Source organism: Engystomops pustulosus, chromosome 2, assembly GCF_040894005.1.
Source record: "Engystomops pustulosus chromosome 2, aEngPut4.maternal, whole genome shotgun sequence".
Lineage (NCBI taxonomy): Eukaryota > Metazoa > Chordata > Amphibia > Anura > Leptodactylidae > Engystomops > Engystomops pustulosus.
Genome location: NC_092412.1, coordinates 130,129,146 through 130,145,684, shown reverse-complemented (window position 1 = coordinate 130,145,684; position 16,539 = coordinate 130,129,146). Strand labels below are relative to the sequence as shown.

At 40.0% G+C, this 16,539-nt stretch overlaps 1 protein-coding gene across 7 annotated transcripts in view; it reads right to left on the bottom strand.

The window, feature by feature from the left end:
- The window catches only part of BCAS3 (BCAS3 microtubule associated cell migration factor), an 818,800-nt gene that overhangs the window by 688,100 nt on the left and 114,161 nt on the right, over positions 1–16,539 (bottom strand). For all 7 annotated transcript variants that reach the window (XM_072136426.1, XM_072136427.1, XM_072136425.1 and 4 more), the window contains one exon: positions 8,861–8,968. In XM_072136426.1, coding sequence (XP_071992527.1) covers positions 8,861–8,968 — 108 coding nt within the window. The remainder of the gene's footprint in view (positions 1–8,860; positions 8,969–16,539) is intronic.

Here is a 16,539-nt window from a genome sequence, read left to right as displayed (position 1 = left end):
TTTAAGGGGTTAACACCCGCGATCGGAGTCGGCTCCGATCGTGGGTGTTACAGCGCGGTGTCAGCTGTGATAGACAGCTGACAGCCACAGCTTCTGGCGCCGGCTCCGTTCGTGAGCCGGTGCCAGAAGCAGGACGTTATAGCACGTCCCAGTAAGCTTAGCATCTAGCCGCGGGGACGTACTATAACGTCCAGTTGCACCTAGGGGTTAAAAATCCATAACACTATGTACACCAATCTGAATCTAAAGAGCAGGATGGCAAATCAACACTTAAGGCCCCTTTCACACAGACGTACGACTTAAGCATACAGCCACGCGCTGGAGAGGAGGAGTCATCCCTCACCTCTCCTCAATGAGGCATGGTGCCCAGCCATACATACAGGGAAAGATAGAGCATGCTCTATCTTTTTCCTGGCGACAGTACAGTGGCACACAGATGTGCTCACCATACCGTGGCCTGGCTAATATAAATCCCCACAACGTCCATATGAAAGCACACTAAGTATGAGACACATGTCAGCACTATTTGTGCTATCTCTAATTTGGTATCTCCTTACTATGGCAACTGCTGCAATACATTTGGGTTCCTCTCATATTGTAATCTGACCAATGTTCTGTATCCCGATAATACTGTTTTTCAAATTCTTTAGGATTATCAATGCTGTTTTTAGCTAAAAATGTATAGTTCTTATCCCCAGAAAATGAAGTTTGTTGCCTACCAGGCACCCTGCCTGAAGCAGACTGGGTGTCCTGAGGGTGTATGATATTCATGCAAGGCACTGTGTCCCGTGATCTTATGTCTGTTGGCAAACCCCTCCTCCCCCTCTTTTGACCTGATGAGTCAAGGGAACTTGTTATTAGGCTCATTAGTGAAAATATTGGGACAGGTTCCCATAATGCTAATTATTGGATCTGAAATGGAACTTGTCACCATGAAAATGCAGAGTAATCTGAAAACTGTGTAAAAAGGATTGTGCCCTGTACATTTGCACAGACGCCTGGATTAACTACTTGATGGCTGTGATGCAGAGTGTACGAGCTGGCTGACTTTGAATGCAGTAAGAAACATTGTTCCATTTAACGGTATATAATTCTCCTGGGAGTCTAGATATTTAGCAACCGATGTGTCAACAACTAATTTATACACACGGTTTGCTTTCCCATTTACTTGCTTGGAGTTTTTTTTCTTCCTCTATACAAAACTATTTCAATAGTAATGAGGGAAAAATTGTATACTATTAAAGTGGATGTCCCTCATTATTAGTCCCAGTGTGACATTACACAAACCTACAGTGGTAATCAGTGAGCAAACATAAATACACTCTCAAGAAAAATATACAAAAATGGGGACTCCATAACCTATTCCATTTTACATAAGTATAATAAAAGTTATAAAAGACACACTCACACCTTTTCCATTCTTCCCCTTCTCCCCTTACTTTATATGATCTGAAAGCAGCATGCTATAGTGCAGGATGAGTATGGCAGATTGTCATATAGCTTTTGGGAAAAGATTAATTTAAATTTGCTTGGAAGCAGTCATTTATTGGGCAGTTTTATCAATAATGCACAACTATCACCATATTGTAACTCACAGAATGGACCGCTTTTTCAGTGTGTTAGGTTTGTTTTAAGTGTTGACTCCTAATTTGCGTATTAAACATTGCCATTAAATTATGTTTTATTATCTCATTTTCAAAGGGTAAAGTAGAGATAAGCAAAAGTTGTTTTGTAGATTTTTGCACGGATATGCCATTTTTAAGGCACCAAAGCAAAGCCAAATCTTTACTTTAGAAGCACCTTGTAAAATCTTGTAAGCTAGCACCATTTTACTGACTAAGGACCTCTGTGTGGGGGTTGCCCGGATTGGCTCAGAGAAGGACAGGCAGTGTATATGAGCCAACCACTGTGGACTAAAGGAAGGAGGGGCCAGTAAACACTTCAGGGATCATTATTATATGTTCAGCCTATCAACCTGAACAATCGGTTTCTGGAGCTGAGATTGTTGGAAGCCTCAGCCATTATATCTTATATATGCAACTGCAGTTAACTAGAACTAGGGGTCAGGTACAGGGAGTGGGATAGTAATAGATAAGGAATAGTATGGAAAAAAAAAGTTTTTGTTTCAAACAGGAACCATTCAGAATCCGAAAAAATTGTGACAAGAAAAATCTAATTGGGCTGTGAAAAGTTGATATTATAAATACCTATCCTAACAATTTTTACATAGTTTTTTTTCTTGACATGTTAGATATATTAAAATATACAATACACCTGGGCTATTTACATACCTAGTTTAACACTACAATGGGCACAAGAACAAAGTGATAGTGTGTTCCGTACCTGTGGGTTACGCCTAAAAGGCTCCAGCAGAAATCAAACAAAGCTTGAGGCTTCCATTAGCAAAGAAGTAGGTGCATGCCCCAGCCGGCGGCTACAGCTCTGTATGCGATCCAATTGTAAAGTCTGGTGACTTTACCTTACTACGAACTGCTGTGCTGAACAAACCTCCTAAGCGTTTTGAAGGCTCTTCTGTCTTTTTTTCTTAGTGGGAGGATTCTCTGTCATTTTTTTTCTATTTTTCTCCTGGGTATACCCATCCTTTGACATTTGTCAGCGATACATATAAGGATTCGGTGGAGTATACATGAAGGAAGAAGAAAGACAAGCAGCAAGCTTCGTTTAATTTCAGCCTGCACCTTTGTAACCCACAGGTACCGAACACAAAATCACTTTACCATATGCTTACTCTATTCTTACTTATTGTCAGTATTGGTCATGATTTATAGTAGTATCTAGTAACGGTCTAGTGCCCAGTGAAGTGTTAAATTGCTTGTCAGTGTACAGCTCTTCATACACTAGCTGCGCAAATAGGCATCCGCTTTTTCTGCTGGTTTGATTATAAGGTTCTTGGATTCTTTCAACGTATTAATGGCCTGCTTCTCTTCCTTTGTGAGATTAGAACGATATTTGAATCTGTTCTTATTGACATCATCCATAAGGTCTTGCACTTCCTTGTTTACCAAGGAAATGTAAGTTTCGACTGGATGTTGGTTTGCGGAATGTATCTAAGGAGTTAGTGGGACAAATTAATTTCTCCCACTAACTCCATAGATACATTCACACTTGAAGACGATTTACATCGTTTCTTCAGACATATCAGACTTAAAGCCCACTTTGCAGACTCTTCACTAACCCATACTACCACAGAAAAGGTTACACCTAACCTCTCAATTGATAGATTAGGTCTTAAGAAAAAAAGTACGTACAACCCTCCCGCAAACCAACATCCAGTCGAAACTTACATTTCCTTGGTAAACAAGGAAGTGCAAGACCTTATGGATGATGTCAATAAAAACAGATACAAATATCGTTCTTATCTCACAAAGGAAGAGAGGCAGGCCATTAATACATTGAAAGAATCCAAAATCTTATAATCAAACCAACGGATAAAGGGGGAGCGATAGTAGTAATGAACAAGTCAGATTACATTAATGAAATTAATTCGCAACTATCAGATTCCACCACATATATGTCATTACAACACGATCCCACCCCTAGAATTTCAGAGATGATGAACAACACCATTGAAAAATATGTGAGATTAGAAGTAATTGATTCAAAGACCGCTGACTATCTGACCAACCATCACCCTATCACGCCAGTGTTTTATACACTGCCGAAAATCCATACGAAGTTAGAGAATCCCCCAGGACGACCCATAGTGGCCTCGACGGAGTCTATCCTCTCCCCTTTGGCCGTTTTTCTGGAAAAAATCCTAACACCTATGATTAAAACCACCCCAGCCTTCCTACTAGATACATCACAATTTTTGAATTCTATAAAAATACTCTCCCCTCTACCTGAAACAGCCATTCTAGTGACTTGGGACGTTTGCAGCTTATATACGTCCATTAAACATGACAAGGGCCTCGAAGCAGTTGAACACCTACTGAGACAGAACCAGATTACTGAAAAAGATTGGAGATTCCTATTAGAACTGTTGCATTTGTATTATATTTTTTTCTATTTGGAGATAAATACTACCTCCAACTACAGGGAACTGCAATGGAGTCCAACGTGGCCCCTCCATACGCCAATGCCTATATGGCCTACTATGAAGAGAAAAATCTCTACAACAATCCAAATTTTAAACAACATTCAATTTACAGGCGCCGATAAATAGACAACATTTTTTGCGTATGGGTGGGCACTGTGGAATCCCTTCTGCAATTCCATTCATATATCAATTCCATCACCCCAGAGTTACACTTCACCATTCACCATGACAATGTACAAATTAATTTTCTAGACACCATGATCATAAAGAATGAGGAAGGGCAGATTCAGGTTGATCTATTTACTAAACCCACTGATCAAAATACACTCCTTCACTACCAAAGTTCACATGCTCCAAGCACAAAAAAATCCCTACCCATATCGCAATTTAACAGACTCAACAGGATAGTGAGTGACCCAACCATAAAGATTGAAAGAATGAATGACATGGCCAACAAATTTTCCCAAAGAGGGTATCCCCGCAAACTGTTACAAGAGGCACAAACAAGGTGCCTATCACAGGTACAACCACAACCCAAAAAAACCTCTAGTCGTATCCCATTGATACATCAATACCACTCACTATCGCCCCTCCTTACCAGAATTGTGAATAAACACTGTCACCTTTTACAAAAAGCATATCCTAAGATTCAGGAATTTCAGGAACCTCCCTTGATGTGCTATAAACGCACTAAAAATCTAAAAGACTCTCTAGTTAGAGCAGATGTTGGGAGTTTTTCAAAAGTGTCAAAACAGACCTTTTTAGCAACCCCCAAGAAAGGAACTTTTCCATGTCTAGACTGTAATCAGTGCTCTTCAGTAATCAAGGGTGAATACTTTAACCACCCCAGAACTGGACAACGTTATCCGATAAAGGGCTACTATACATGTAATTCCCAATCTGTGATATATTTGCTGAAGTGCCCATGTGGACTAGGATACATTGGGGAAACAATCACCCCAATAAAAGACAAAATAAGTAAACATAAGTCCACTATTCGAACAAAATCTACATCCAGTCAGCTAGGACTTTTTAATACATATTCTCTAACATCACCACAGGGTTGGGCCAGTGAGGGGCCGCGCTCCCGTAATAGTACGTCACATGTGGGGTCCCAGTACATGGAGACCATCGGTGCCGGCACCGGCGGCTTCAAAAAGACGTGTATCGTCGCTCCCCGTGACGTCATCGGGGAGCGCCGATCTGTTGCCATGGTAGCTTCGGGTCTCACGTAGACCCGAAGCTACTTCAGGTTAACCCATTCATTACAGCACATTGTAATGTATGAGTAGTAAAATACCCATATACTGCCATACTATAGTATGGCAGTATATGATAGGATCGTACAGACACCCTAGGGTTAAAGTACCCTAGGGCGTCCGAAAATGCCCGATCTATAAAAATACGATAACGGTTTTCACTGCGTTTAACCCCGTAACGGAAAATCGCGCCCAAAGTCGAAAATGGCACATTTTTGCCATTTAAAAAAAATTTAAAATTCTATAAAAAGTGATCAAAAGGTCATACAGTCCTAAAAATGATAACATTGTAAACGTCATCAAAGTATGAAAAAGTTATTAGCGCCAGAAGATGGCAAAATCCCCCCAAAAAATTTTGTACAGGAGGTTTTAATTTTTTTAAATGTATGAAAACATTATAAAACCGATACAAATTTGGTATCCCCGTAATCATACCGACCCAAAGAATAAAGTAGACATGTCATTTGGGGTGCCCAGTGAAATCCGTAAAATCCAAGCCCACAAGAATACGGCACAAATGCGTTTTTTTACCAATTTCACTGCATTTGGAATTTTTTTCCCGCTTCCCAGTACACGGCATGGAATATTAAATACCACCATTTTGAAGTGTAATTTGTTACGCAGAAAATAAGCCATCACACAGCTCTGTACATGGAAAAATAAAAAAGTTACAGATTTTTGAATGTGGGGTAAAAAATGAAACCGCAAAAACGAAAAAGGGCTGCGGCGGGAAGGGGTTAAGCTGTATGTCTATATATCTATATACCAGAATGTTAATTATGCTCTACTTTCTACATCAGTTTCAGATCGTGCTTGACAAAGGTCGATTTAGACCGAAACGTCGCAAAAAGAAATCCTGTGATCTGTTGTTACAATATATGATTTTTACAAACGTTTGGTGGAGCTATAAATATAAACCATATGATATGAATTAAAAGAAAATAAAAAAAATCAACATAGTATGTGTGCTACGTGTTTCTCTACTAAGTATTGCAAGGATCTCATATGGTAAGATGAACCAAAAAAAAACTGTTTGATAGAAACACAACTTGTCATGTTTAGAGGACAATGAATACCAGAACCGGATTAAGGTTGGTGGGGGCCCCTGGGCGCAAAATCGTGTGGGGGCCCCCATTGAATGTACTCCAGACAGGATATAGCAATCACTATATACAGCCCCCAGTAATCACTATATACAGCTCCCCCAGCAATCACTATATACAGCCCCCAGTAATAACTATATACTGCCCCCAGTAATTTCTATATAAAGCCCCTCAGCAATAAATATATTCAGCCCCCCAGCAATCACTGTATACAGTCCCGGTAATCACTATATACAGCCCCCAGTAATAGCTATATACAGCCTCCAGTAATCACAATACATAGCTTCCAGTAATCACTATATACAACTCCCCCAGTAATAAATATATTCAGCCCCAGTAATCACTGTATACATCCCCCAATAATCACTGTATACAGCCCCCCAGATATCACTATATACAGGCCCCCAGACATAACTATATACAGGCCCCCAGTAATAACTCTATACAGCCCCCCAGTAATCACTATATATAGCCCCCCCCCAGCAATCACTGTACACAGCTCCAAGCAATCACTGTACACAGCTACCCAGCAATCACTATATACAGCCCCCCAGCAACCATTATATACAGCTCCCCGAGCAATCACTATATATACAGCCCCCAGCAATCACTAAATACAGCTCCCCCAGCAATCACTATATACAGCCCCCAGCAATCACTATATACAGCTCCCAGCAATCACACAGAGGGCCACAATCTTCCCCCTCTGGAAGGATTTTCATCCAGTCACAAGGCAGATTCAGCCCTGATTGTATGATGAGTGCAGTCATCCCTGCCAGATACATCAGGAGCAAAGAGTCTACTGATATATCCGATACGACGGAGGGTAGGGGCATTATGCACGATCATCACGCATGATATCCCCCAGAGTGTTATATTTACGTTACGTCAATTAACAAGAGCGTTGATCCTTTTTAACTGGCTTATACATTTTAAAAATTGTTGAGCCGAGTTGTCACCAGGCTCCTGGCACCACAACAAATATATGGTGGGGATGTTAGTTGCTACAACCCTTTTGGTCACAAGTGTGCAGACTGATTGCCAAAGCCAAGAGGACCTTAATGGGATTCAGGCTGATTGTGGCCCGGGAAACACCAAAAGAGGGCCCCTATATAGAATGTGAACCACCCTCCAAACTCCAAAACTGACAAAAACCAAAAAACAAGAGAGCTTCTAGTTATGGCAAACAAATACACTTTATTCAAAAATGGAATAAAACAATTGATAGATTACTTTCAGGAGGGATTCCTGAAAGTCAAAAATAGGGGGGAACAAGACAGTGTCCCAGATGGAAATGGGACAAACACAGAGAACCTATGGCTCCCCTCACCCTGTATATGCCCCCAAAAGTTGTGCCAAAAAATATATATCCAAAAATCTTTACTGTCCAAAAGGTGGGACTATAATGTAGGGCAGTGGACCTATATGTCGTAATAACTGTGCATACAACCGGAGGTACCATCCGGTGCCTATGCCTCAAGTCAGAGAGCAAAGTCAAAGGAGCGGCCACACTTACCCAAAGGCATAATGTAGACGGCACAGAGGCAAGCAGGGGGAGAGCCAGCAGGAATACCCCGACGCGCGTTTCGCACCAATGCTTCGTCAGGAGGTGATTGTGGCCCGGGCCCTTATTTCTACACTATGGAAAACCACAGAGTTCCTCAGATATTGGACTGGTTTGGTGAAATAACCCTCCTAACCACCTTTTTGTGATATTGCTTATACTCCCCAGTCACAACATGGCAATATATTGCCCTAGAGGGCCTTCGATCGCACCCTACCCCCCAATAACTCTCTAGTTTCCCTCGCCACTTGTATCTTGGTCACTATTGTCATTCCCTTCTGAATTTATTTTTGTTCATCTTGAACTGGTATACTATATCAACATGCATATGACGTTAGTCTCTTATAAGCGATGCATACAACATGATCAAATTGTTTGTTTCCAGTATTCTGCCTTGATCACCATATACTTGCCTCTAAGCCTATTTGATGTAAAACTTACTGTTTTAGATTGTTTGGACCTGTGTGTTCTAAACATTTGCATATTGTTCATATATACTTTTATTTGTCTTGCACAATAAAGAATGATACAAAAAATTGATGAATCGATGCATGATTGTGTGTTATTGCTTTGATCTTAAAACTACAGGTTGGAAAACAGTAATTCAGGGCTAATACATATAGATGCATTACTGTATGCATTTTGTATGGAGCTGTAATAAAACTAGAGGTTTCTTTTATTGCAAGTTTCTAATGAAGGACCAAAGCATTGCAGAGTATCTCTGTTCTCTGCTGTGCAGGTTCGGTGGCAGTGTGGAGTGAAATCTGCCTTAGATTTCCAAAGCTAGATTTCACAATAAATAAAAAATCATTAGTCTATTTTTAGATTTTCTATAAAATACCTCATATAACATTTGTACTCAGTAAAAACTTACCTTTTGTTGCAGTGTAGATCATAAATTGGTGTCTTAAACTGAATTGATTTGACCATCTCTCCGGTCCGTAAAGAGTATAAATCCACACAGCAGAAGGGTTGGCTTGTACTAAACAAAAACGCAAAAACTCTATTGAAAACATATACATAAACTTTAGTTATGCTTATACATAATATTACAGATCAGTTCACTTTTTCTATATATCAGAGCTCACATCATATGTATTTCACATATAAAATGAGAAACCCCTGTATTGAAGCTGGGTGCAAGGCCAGAAAAAGATTATTACTCATCTCATGTTTGCCCTGGTTTGTGCCCTATATTCTCATCTTAAATCTATACAATTTACATAGAACTTTAGCATAATGTAGAGCTCATGCATGACTATGTAATGACTAGTAATAATACTACATGTAACCTAATCAGTAGTTATAGTGTATACCACAAAAGCAAACAATATAACTGAATGTACAAAAGCAGCTTTTTATGTTGTAGACTCAAAGCTACTAAAGGCCTCTTCTATATAAAACTTATTAAATTCCCTGTTTTCGTGGCTCCAGAAGGAGTATGATGATAATAGTAAACATATACCACATCCTGAACACATTTTACAACAGTGGTCATTTGCAATACAACAGATAATCATGCAAACGTTGAAAGTGGAAGATAATCTACAAAAATGTCGATTGACAACAGGCGTACTGTTCAGAAAGCAGCTGGGATAGCCAAATATTGTCACACAGAAGAACCTGGTTTCCTGTATCCTCTGACAAGGGGATGGGAGGCTCTTATAACAGCTATTCATTTAATAAAACACTACAGAGCCATTTTGTCTAGGAATTAAAATGTGCTGCTAACATATTAAATACAAGGGATACACTTTTGAACTAAGCAATTCTTCTTAATTTTACCAACTCCCTCATAAAGAAGATAAAAAGCCATATAGTATTATTTTACATAGCCCTTCACATTAAAATGGAACCAACTCACTGAAGGAATTTTCCATTCAATTACTGCTGTATAATTTGCAATGCTCTAACCCATATCTTCAGAACTGACAGAACTTAAAGGTATTCTCGTCTGGCCATTCACATTCAGTTTCACTAATCTTCCATATATAAACATTTCTTCAATTGGATGTTATTAAAAAAATGTTCCTGTGTGAAGATAATTTCCTATAAACATAGCCATGTTGTCCCTTAGAAACGAGATGGCTTCCTCGGTTACGACCACGTCACACTCTGGCAGCGGTGGCCAGACATGGGCTATATAGTCCTGCCGGACCATCAGTATTCAGCAATCATTACCACAGGACAGCTGTGGGGCTTGCAGTAACTCCTGGACAGTGCATACACAAAACCTTTTTGTTTATTTGTGCAATCTGTCAGGCAGAGGTGGCCGTATCCGAGGAAGCTATGTCAGGCAGGGGTGGCCGTATCCGAGGAAGCTATGTCGTTTCTAAGGGACAACATGACTACATTTATGAGAAATTATCTTCACACAGGAACATTTTTTTTAATAACATCTAATTGAAGAAATGTTTATATATGGCAGATTTATCAAACTGAATGTGAGTGCCCAGACGAGAATACCCCTTTAATGTAATGAAGTGACTGGGTTCAAGGATGACAACCAGTACAGTGAGCCCGAAGTTCCAGTCCCCTGACAGCCCTGCCTGCTTGCCTCTCCATACCCTAGGTGACACGGGACAACCACAAATACAGTCCCTCCCTATTCCAAAGTGCTGACACGAAACAAGACAATCAGATAAACACAATGGGGGATATTTATCAAGACCTCTGCGCACCGCCAGTGGCGCAGAGGCCCTGAAATAATCGCAAATGCTAGCTTATTGCTAGCTTTTGCGATTATTTTCCTCATTCCGCCACCTTCACGCCAGGGAAAGTGGGCCGGCGCAGGGCGTTACTGTCCCCTCACCTGCGCACTCGCTGCTGCCGGCGACTTTTCATACGTGGCGTAGGATAAATGCTGGGCAACTGGCAGCCCGATACAAGAAGAGGCAGAAGCTTCTTCATGTATCGGGCTGCGAATTTGCAGCGGCGGGGCTATCATACACTGGCGCATATCCCCCAACCCCCCCCCCATGGCTGCGTGGCGTCATAGTGTATGGACCGCACAGGCCCTTATACTATGATTTCACATGGCCACGTCATAATAGGGCCAGATGAGGAGAAGACGGAGCTGCAGGGGCGGGGAGAAGTAGCCGAAGGTGAGTAAATAATTTTCTTCAAGAGAGCCTTGCTATGTATATTACATCGATGGTGAGGGGTGGGCACCTGGCAGGATATTTCATTAAAGGGGGGCATATGGCAGGACATTTCATTAAAGGACGGCATCTGGCAGGACATTTCATTAAAGGAGGGCATCTGGCAGGACATTTCATTAAAGGGGGCATCTGGCAGGGCATTTTATAAAAGGAAGGCATCTGGCAGGACATTTCATTAAAGGGGGGCATATGGCAGGACATTTCATTACACTGACCACCACTGAGTGATAGGAGCTAAAACAGCAATAAAACAGAAAAGAACTGTAAAGTATGGGGGTTAAATTGAGAATTTTCTTTCATGGGAAAACCCCTTTAAGCTGTCCATTTAACCAATTTCATATTCAGCAGTTCAGCTTATTCATGAGTGGGAGGCGCAGTCACACACCCCATTGCTTGACTGGCAGCCTGCATAATGAAGTGACACTACTGGTGCTGGCTGCCTGTCTGTACAGCTATGTTTATGAGAGAAAAGCATATGAGGTACGTGTACATGGCATAACAGAGCATATGAGGTACATGTGCAGCGGCTGTGTTTCTCATATGTGTAAAGGAGAAGAAAGCAGGTCAGGTACTTGTGTAGGTGATGTCTGAGTCGCTCACAGGCAGCAGGTAAAGCACAAACCCCAGTATCTGTGTGTGAGCTCCTCTTGTAATGGAGAGGGGAGGGGCTGGAGAGAATACTGCATGGTGCAGACAGGAGAAGCCATTCATGAAACTGCCCGACCACAATCAGATTTACGGTCGGATCCTGGAGGATCCGACTTTTTTCTGACCATCTTTCGCCTCATCTTTTGGTTTCTTTGCACATGCATCTCTTCAACTGCCAGGCTCAGTAGCACCAACACCAGGAATTTTTAGAGGGGTAGAAACCAAGTGGCACCATAGCCATGGATGTTTTGGATTTAAAGCGGAATTGTTTTTTACTGTTTTTTTTTTTTAATTTTTAAAACATTACTAAAGTACCGTAATAGCCAATTTTACACATTAAAATGTGTACGTTTTAAATCATCAATTTGAGGGGAATTAAGTGGGTTATCCCCATATAGATACCAGCGAAGGCACTCATACAGATACCAGCGAAGGCACTCATACTTTTCCATACTTTATAAATTATTCTCAGCGCTGGTAACACCTATATTCTGTCAGTTTTAAATCATGTTGCTTAATATATGTTACAGTAAATAAAGCTATGCCTGTTTCATTGTCATAGTGATTTATAACGGTTGTTTCAAAGTGAGATGAAAAATAAAGAAAATGCTTCCATGTGCAAACAATTACTTTATTTTCATAGGCAATGAGTGAGGTGGGTGGCAACACTGAAAAGTTTAAAAAACTGTGTCACAATATCCATTTTTTCCCTCTACTAACCCCCATCAGACAACAAATGCACGCCACATCAGAGGATCTGAAAAGCCTGGAGGGCTGCTTTGATTCCAGACCGCTGCAGGCCTTAACTGCGACATAATTAAGGTAAAAAGTTCAACCACAGTTCTAAGGTTCTAATGTTGCCAGATATAAAATTCCTTCTATTTGCTGCCTTATACTGTGAGGACTGAAAGCACATTTATCTTAACAAAGAGCTTTTTTCAACTGTAATTATTTTCTGCAATCTTAAATTCCTTACAAACAGGCAGAGGTTCATAGAATTAACTGCAGCTCAGCACATGGTGGTTCATTTAGATTACATTCCAAGAAACCGCTCCACACAACATCTCTCAACCAATAAGGATAACAGTAGGTTTCCTCCATTAGTAGTTTGTGAAAAAATGCATCCACTCATTCCGGGCAGTGGAAGATATGCCCCACGCTGTAACTTAACCCATAGGCGCACCAGGACGTTATAGTACGTCCGTGGCGTGTAAGGGTCTTCCCCCTATGGATCGGATCCCCCGTGGTGCTTACCGGGGGATCCAATCCTCTTCTGGGCAGCTCCGAGGACTGGCATGTGCCCCGGAGCTGCCCGCTCTCCCTGCCAGTTAGACCCCTTCCGGGTCTGACTGTAAACTGTCTGAGCATGTTTACACTGCTCTACAATAAAATAGTATTGTAGAGCAGTGTATTGAACTTGAACCAGCGATCAGAGCATCGCTGGTTTAAGTTCAAGTATGTATAAGTAAAAACATGCAAAAACACTAAACACTACACATTAGAATAAATAAAAAATAAATACATAAAAATATAAGCCCCTAAAATGTCACTTTCCCATAAAAACACTTAATAAAGTATAAAAAAACACAAAAAAAACCCGCATATTTGGTATTGCCGCATCTGTAACATTCTGCATAATAAAACAGAATCGTTACTGGACCCGCACGGTAAACGCCGGAGGGAAAAAACCTCAAAAAAAGTTCAGAAAAAAAACACTCTAAAATAAGCCCACTAAAAAGAACTGTTCTCGCAAAAAATAAGCCCCTAACCAGATTTGTCAGCCAAAAAATAAAAAAGTTATGCATATGAAAAGATAGTGATGCTAAAATGAATAAGATTTTCTCCAAATTAGTTTTTATTCAGTACAATTGAATAAAATACACAAACCCCCACATATTTGGTATCGCTTCGTCCGTAACAATCTGCATAATAAAAACAATCGTTATTAGATCTGCAAAGTGAACCCCATAAAAAACAACCTCAAAAAACTATCTGAAAAAAAGATGATTTTTTTTATTAATGCCCTTTAAAAAATGCTCTAAAAAGTGATTTTAAAAAGTTACCCAATCTTAAATAAGACCACTAAAAAGAACAATCATTCAATCACCTTAAACAGATTTGTGAGGTGAAAAATAAAAAGTTATGCATATGAAAGAAGGTGATGCTAAAATTAACAACAATTTTGCCAAATTACTTTTTATTCAGTAAAAATGGGAAAAAATAAAAAATATATATAAATGAAGTGTTTTCGTAATCGTGGCGACCCATAGAATAAAAATAATATACTATTTTTATGGTATGGTTAATGGCCAAAAAAAAAACACAAAAATTTTCCTAAAAATTTATGATTTTCATTTCCTCCACCAACAAAGAGTTAATTAAATCTCACCAATTAGCTATAGATGCCCCAAAATTACGTACCAGAAAAGTGCATCTCATGTGGCAAAAGAAATAAGCCCCTATAGGTCCACAATAAAAAAAAAGAAAAAAATTATAGCCTGTACAATGTGACATAGCAAATCTGATCTGGATGGCGCCTCCTTCCCTTCTATGCCCGGCCGTGCGCCCATGCAGCAGGTTACCACCACATATGGGGTATCAGTGTACTCGGGAGAAATTGGGTATCAAACTTTGAGCACGATTAGAGGTGGGCTTGTGAGGTCAATATTTTCTGCAAGTTGCAGTGTAGCCGAAGGAGGATAAGCCTTTGCTTGTCAAATCCCTCCTCTATTCCTCTATGTACTGAAACCAAAACCCAGATGTTTATGGCACCCGGATACCACTGACTAAGTAGTTGCACCTTTAATACGAACATCAAAAAAGTTCATAATGTACACTGTCCCTCTCCTATTTATACATGATCTTTATAGTAAAATAATATGATTTCTTTTCTTTGTTATGCATTATCAAAGAGATTTATTTGCTATTGACTTTAATTACAGCTTAGTTTTATGACTAGCTTCCAGGATATGTTCGGCCCACTGAATTTCTAGACACATTTTTAAAAAGCATCTACCACCTGATAAAAAAAAAAAACTAAGTGGCACTCTGTACCTCACAGGTGACAATCTGCTCCATCAGGAAGAGAATTTAATTACGTCTTCTCCTACCCATAACTGTTGAATTTGCTGCAATGGACCACTCTGCCCCACCTCACAAAGTGGAAATTTATGATATATTATATAATAATTTATTATGATATAAACCATCAATTAATTATAGTACATATAGCATATATCTCATCCATGTACTTTTAGAACTTTTTTTTTTGCTTGAGTGGAGGTTCTTTTTGGATAATTTATGGTTTGTGAGCAGGATAATTCCCTGTTGTTGTTTATTATTTGTTTTTATAATTAAAAAGTTACAGTTGAAAGCGGAGATTTAGATACACTATATAAAGAGACATATGCATGTTTTCCTCACTATTCGACATGCAATCAGAATGAAGCGTTCCCTTTTAAGGTACAAAATAATTACAAAATTATTTAGATTTTCTAAATGGCAGATTAATGATGGGAAGATTACTATGCCTTCAAACACTCTGGGACAGGCCACATGATTATGTCAAGTCTTTGGAAGCTTTGCATATCAACCAAAGTACACACGTAAAAGACCTTGTGAGGATGCTGGCTGAAGCTGGTAAGAGTGTGTCATTATTAGAGATGAGCGAACATACTCGTCCAAGCTTGATGCGAACATACTCGTCCGAGCTTGATGCCAGCTCGAGAAAATGGCATCTCCCGCCGTTTAGATTTTTGGCGGCCGGAAACAGAGCCAATCACAAGCCAGGAGACTCTGCAGTACACCCAGCATCACGTGGTACGCTTACATGTCAATAGCAGAGGTTGGATGGCCTGATCATGTGACCCTGGAATATACTAGCCACTGCCCAGATGCCGTTAGGAAAAGAGCTGCTGCTGGTCAGGGATAGCGTTAGGGTATTCTATTAGAATAGTGTTATGCAGGAGTGATTCTACAAGAGCCCAACAGCCCTTGTTAGGGCTACAATAGCATTATTTCATTTTTTTTTGTTTGCTTGTGGCTGGGCTTGCTGGCACTAGTATTGCAGCTACTAACATATTGTGATGAATTAGCATGGAGACTTGCGAACGTTATTTTTGGCTCTCAGTGACACACATATCCATTTACAGCTAAGTGGGACAATTTATTGGGTGTTTGATTGAATTAGGCACAGTCTGCCGATCTTTTCTTTTATTTTTCAAAAGTGAAAGTCACAACACAAAATCCTTTTGTGTGCTGTCAGTGGTGCAAATGCAATTTCATCTAGCTTAGTCTGCCTGCTACTGTTTAGCAAGGTAGTCTCCAGAAATCCCAATCCACATTCTCTCTGCCGGTGAAGCGTACTGTGTGGCGTAATCTAATACGTTTTTTGTTCACATTAGTACCGGGACATTCAGCAATCCGCATTTCAGTTTGCTTTCTGATTTCTTCTGCGTGTTTCGTTCATAAAGAAATTTTTAAAAAAACAAAAAAAAAGTTATAAAAACAAAAAAAACAAAAAAAAAATTTCTCTTTTAATTGTTTTTGGGGGTGGGAAATCTCCGTTATAGCAATCAAATTTTGTCTACACAAATTGTCGACTACATAGCAGCATCCACAAGTTGTCTCAATAGCTGCCATCACACGTCGTCTGGATAGCTTACATCGTCCCCTTAGCAACGGAGCTGTGTCAGGCTACATTTTCGGGTGTTTTACCGGCTGTGATTTTCTGGTGTTTTATATG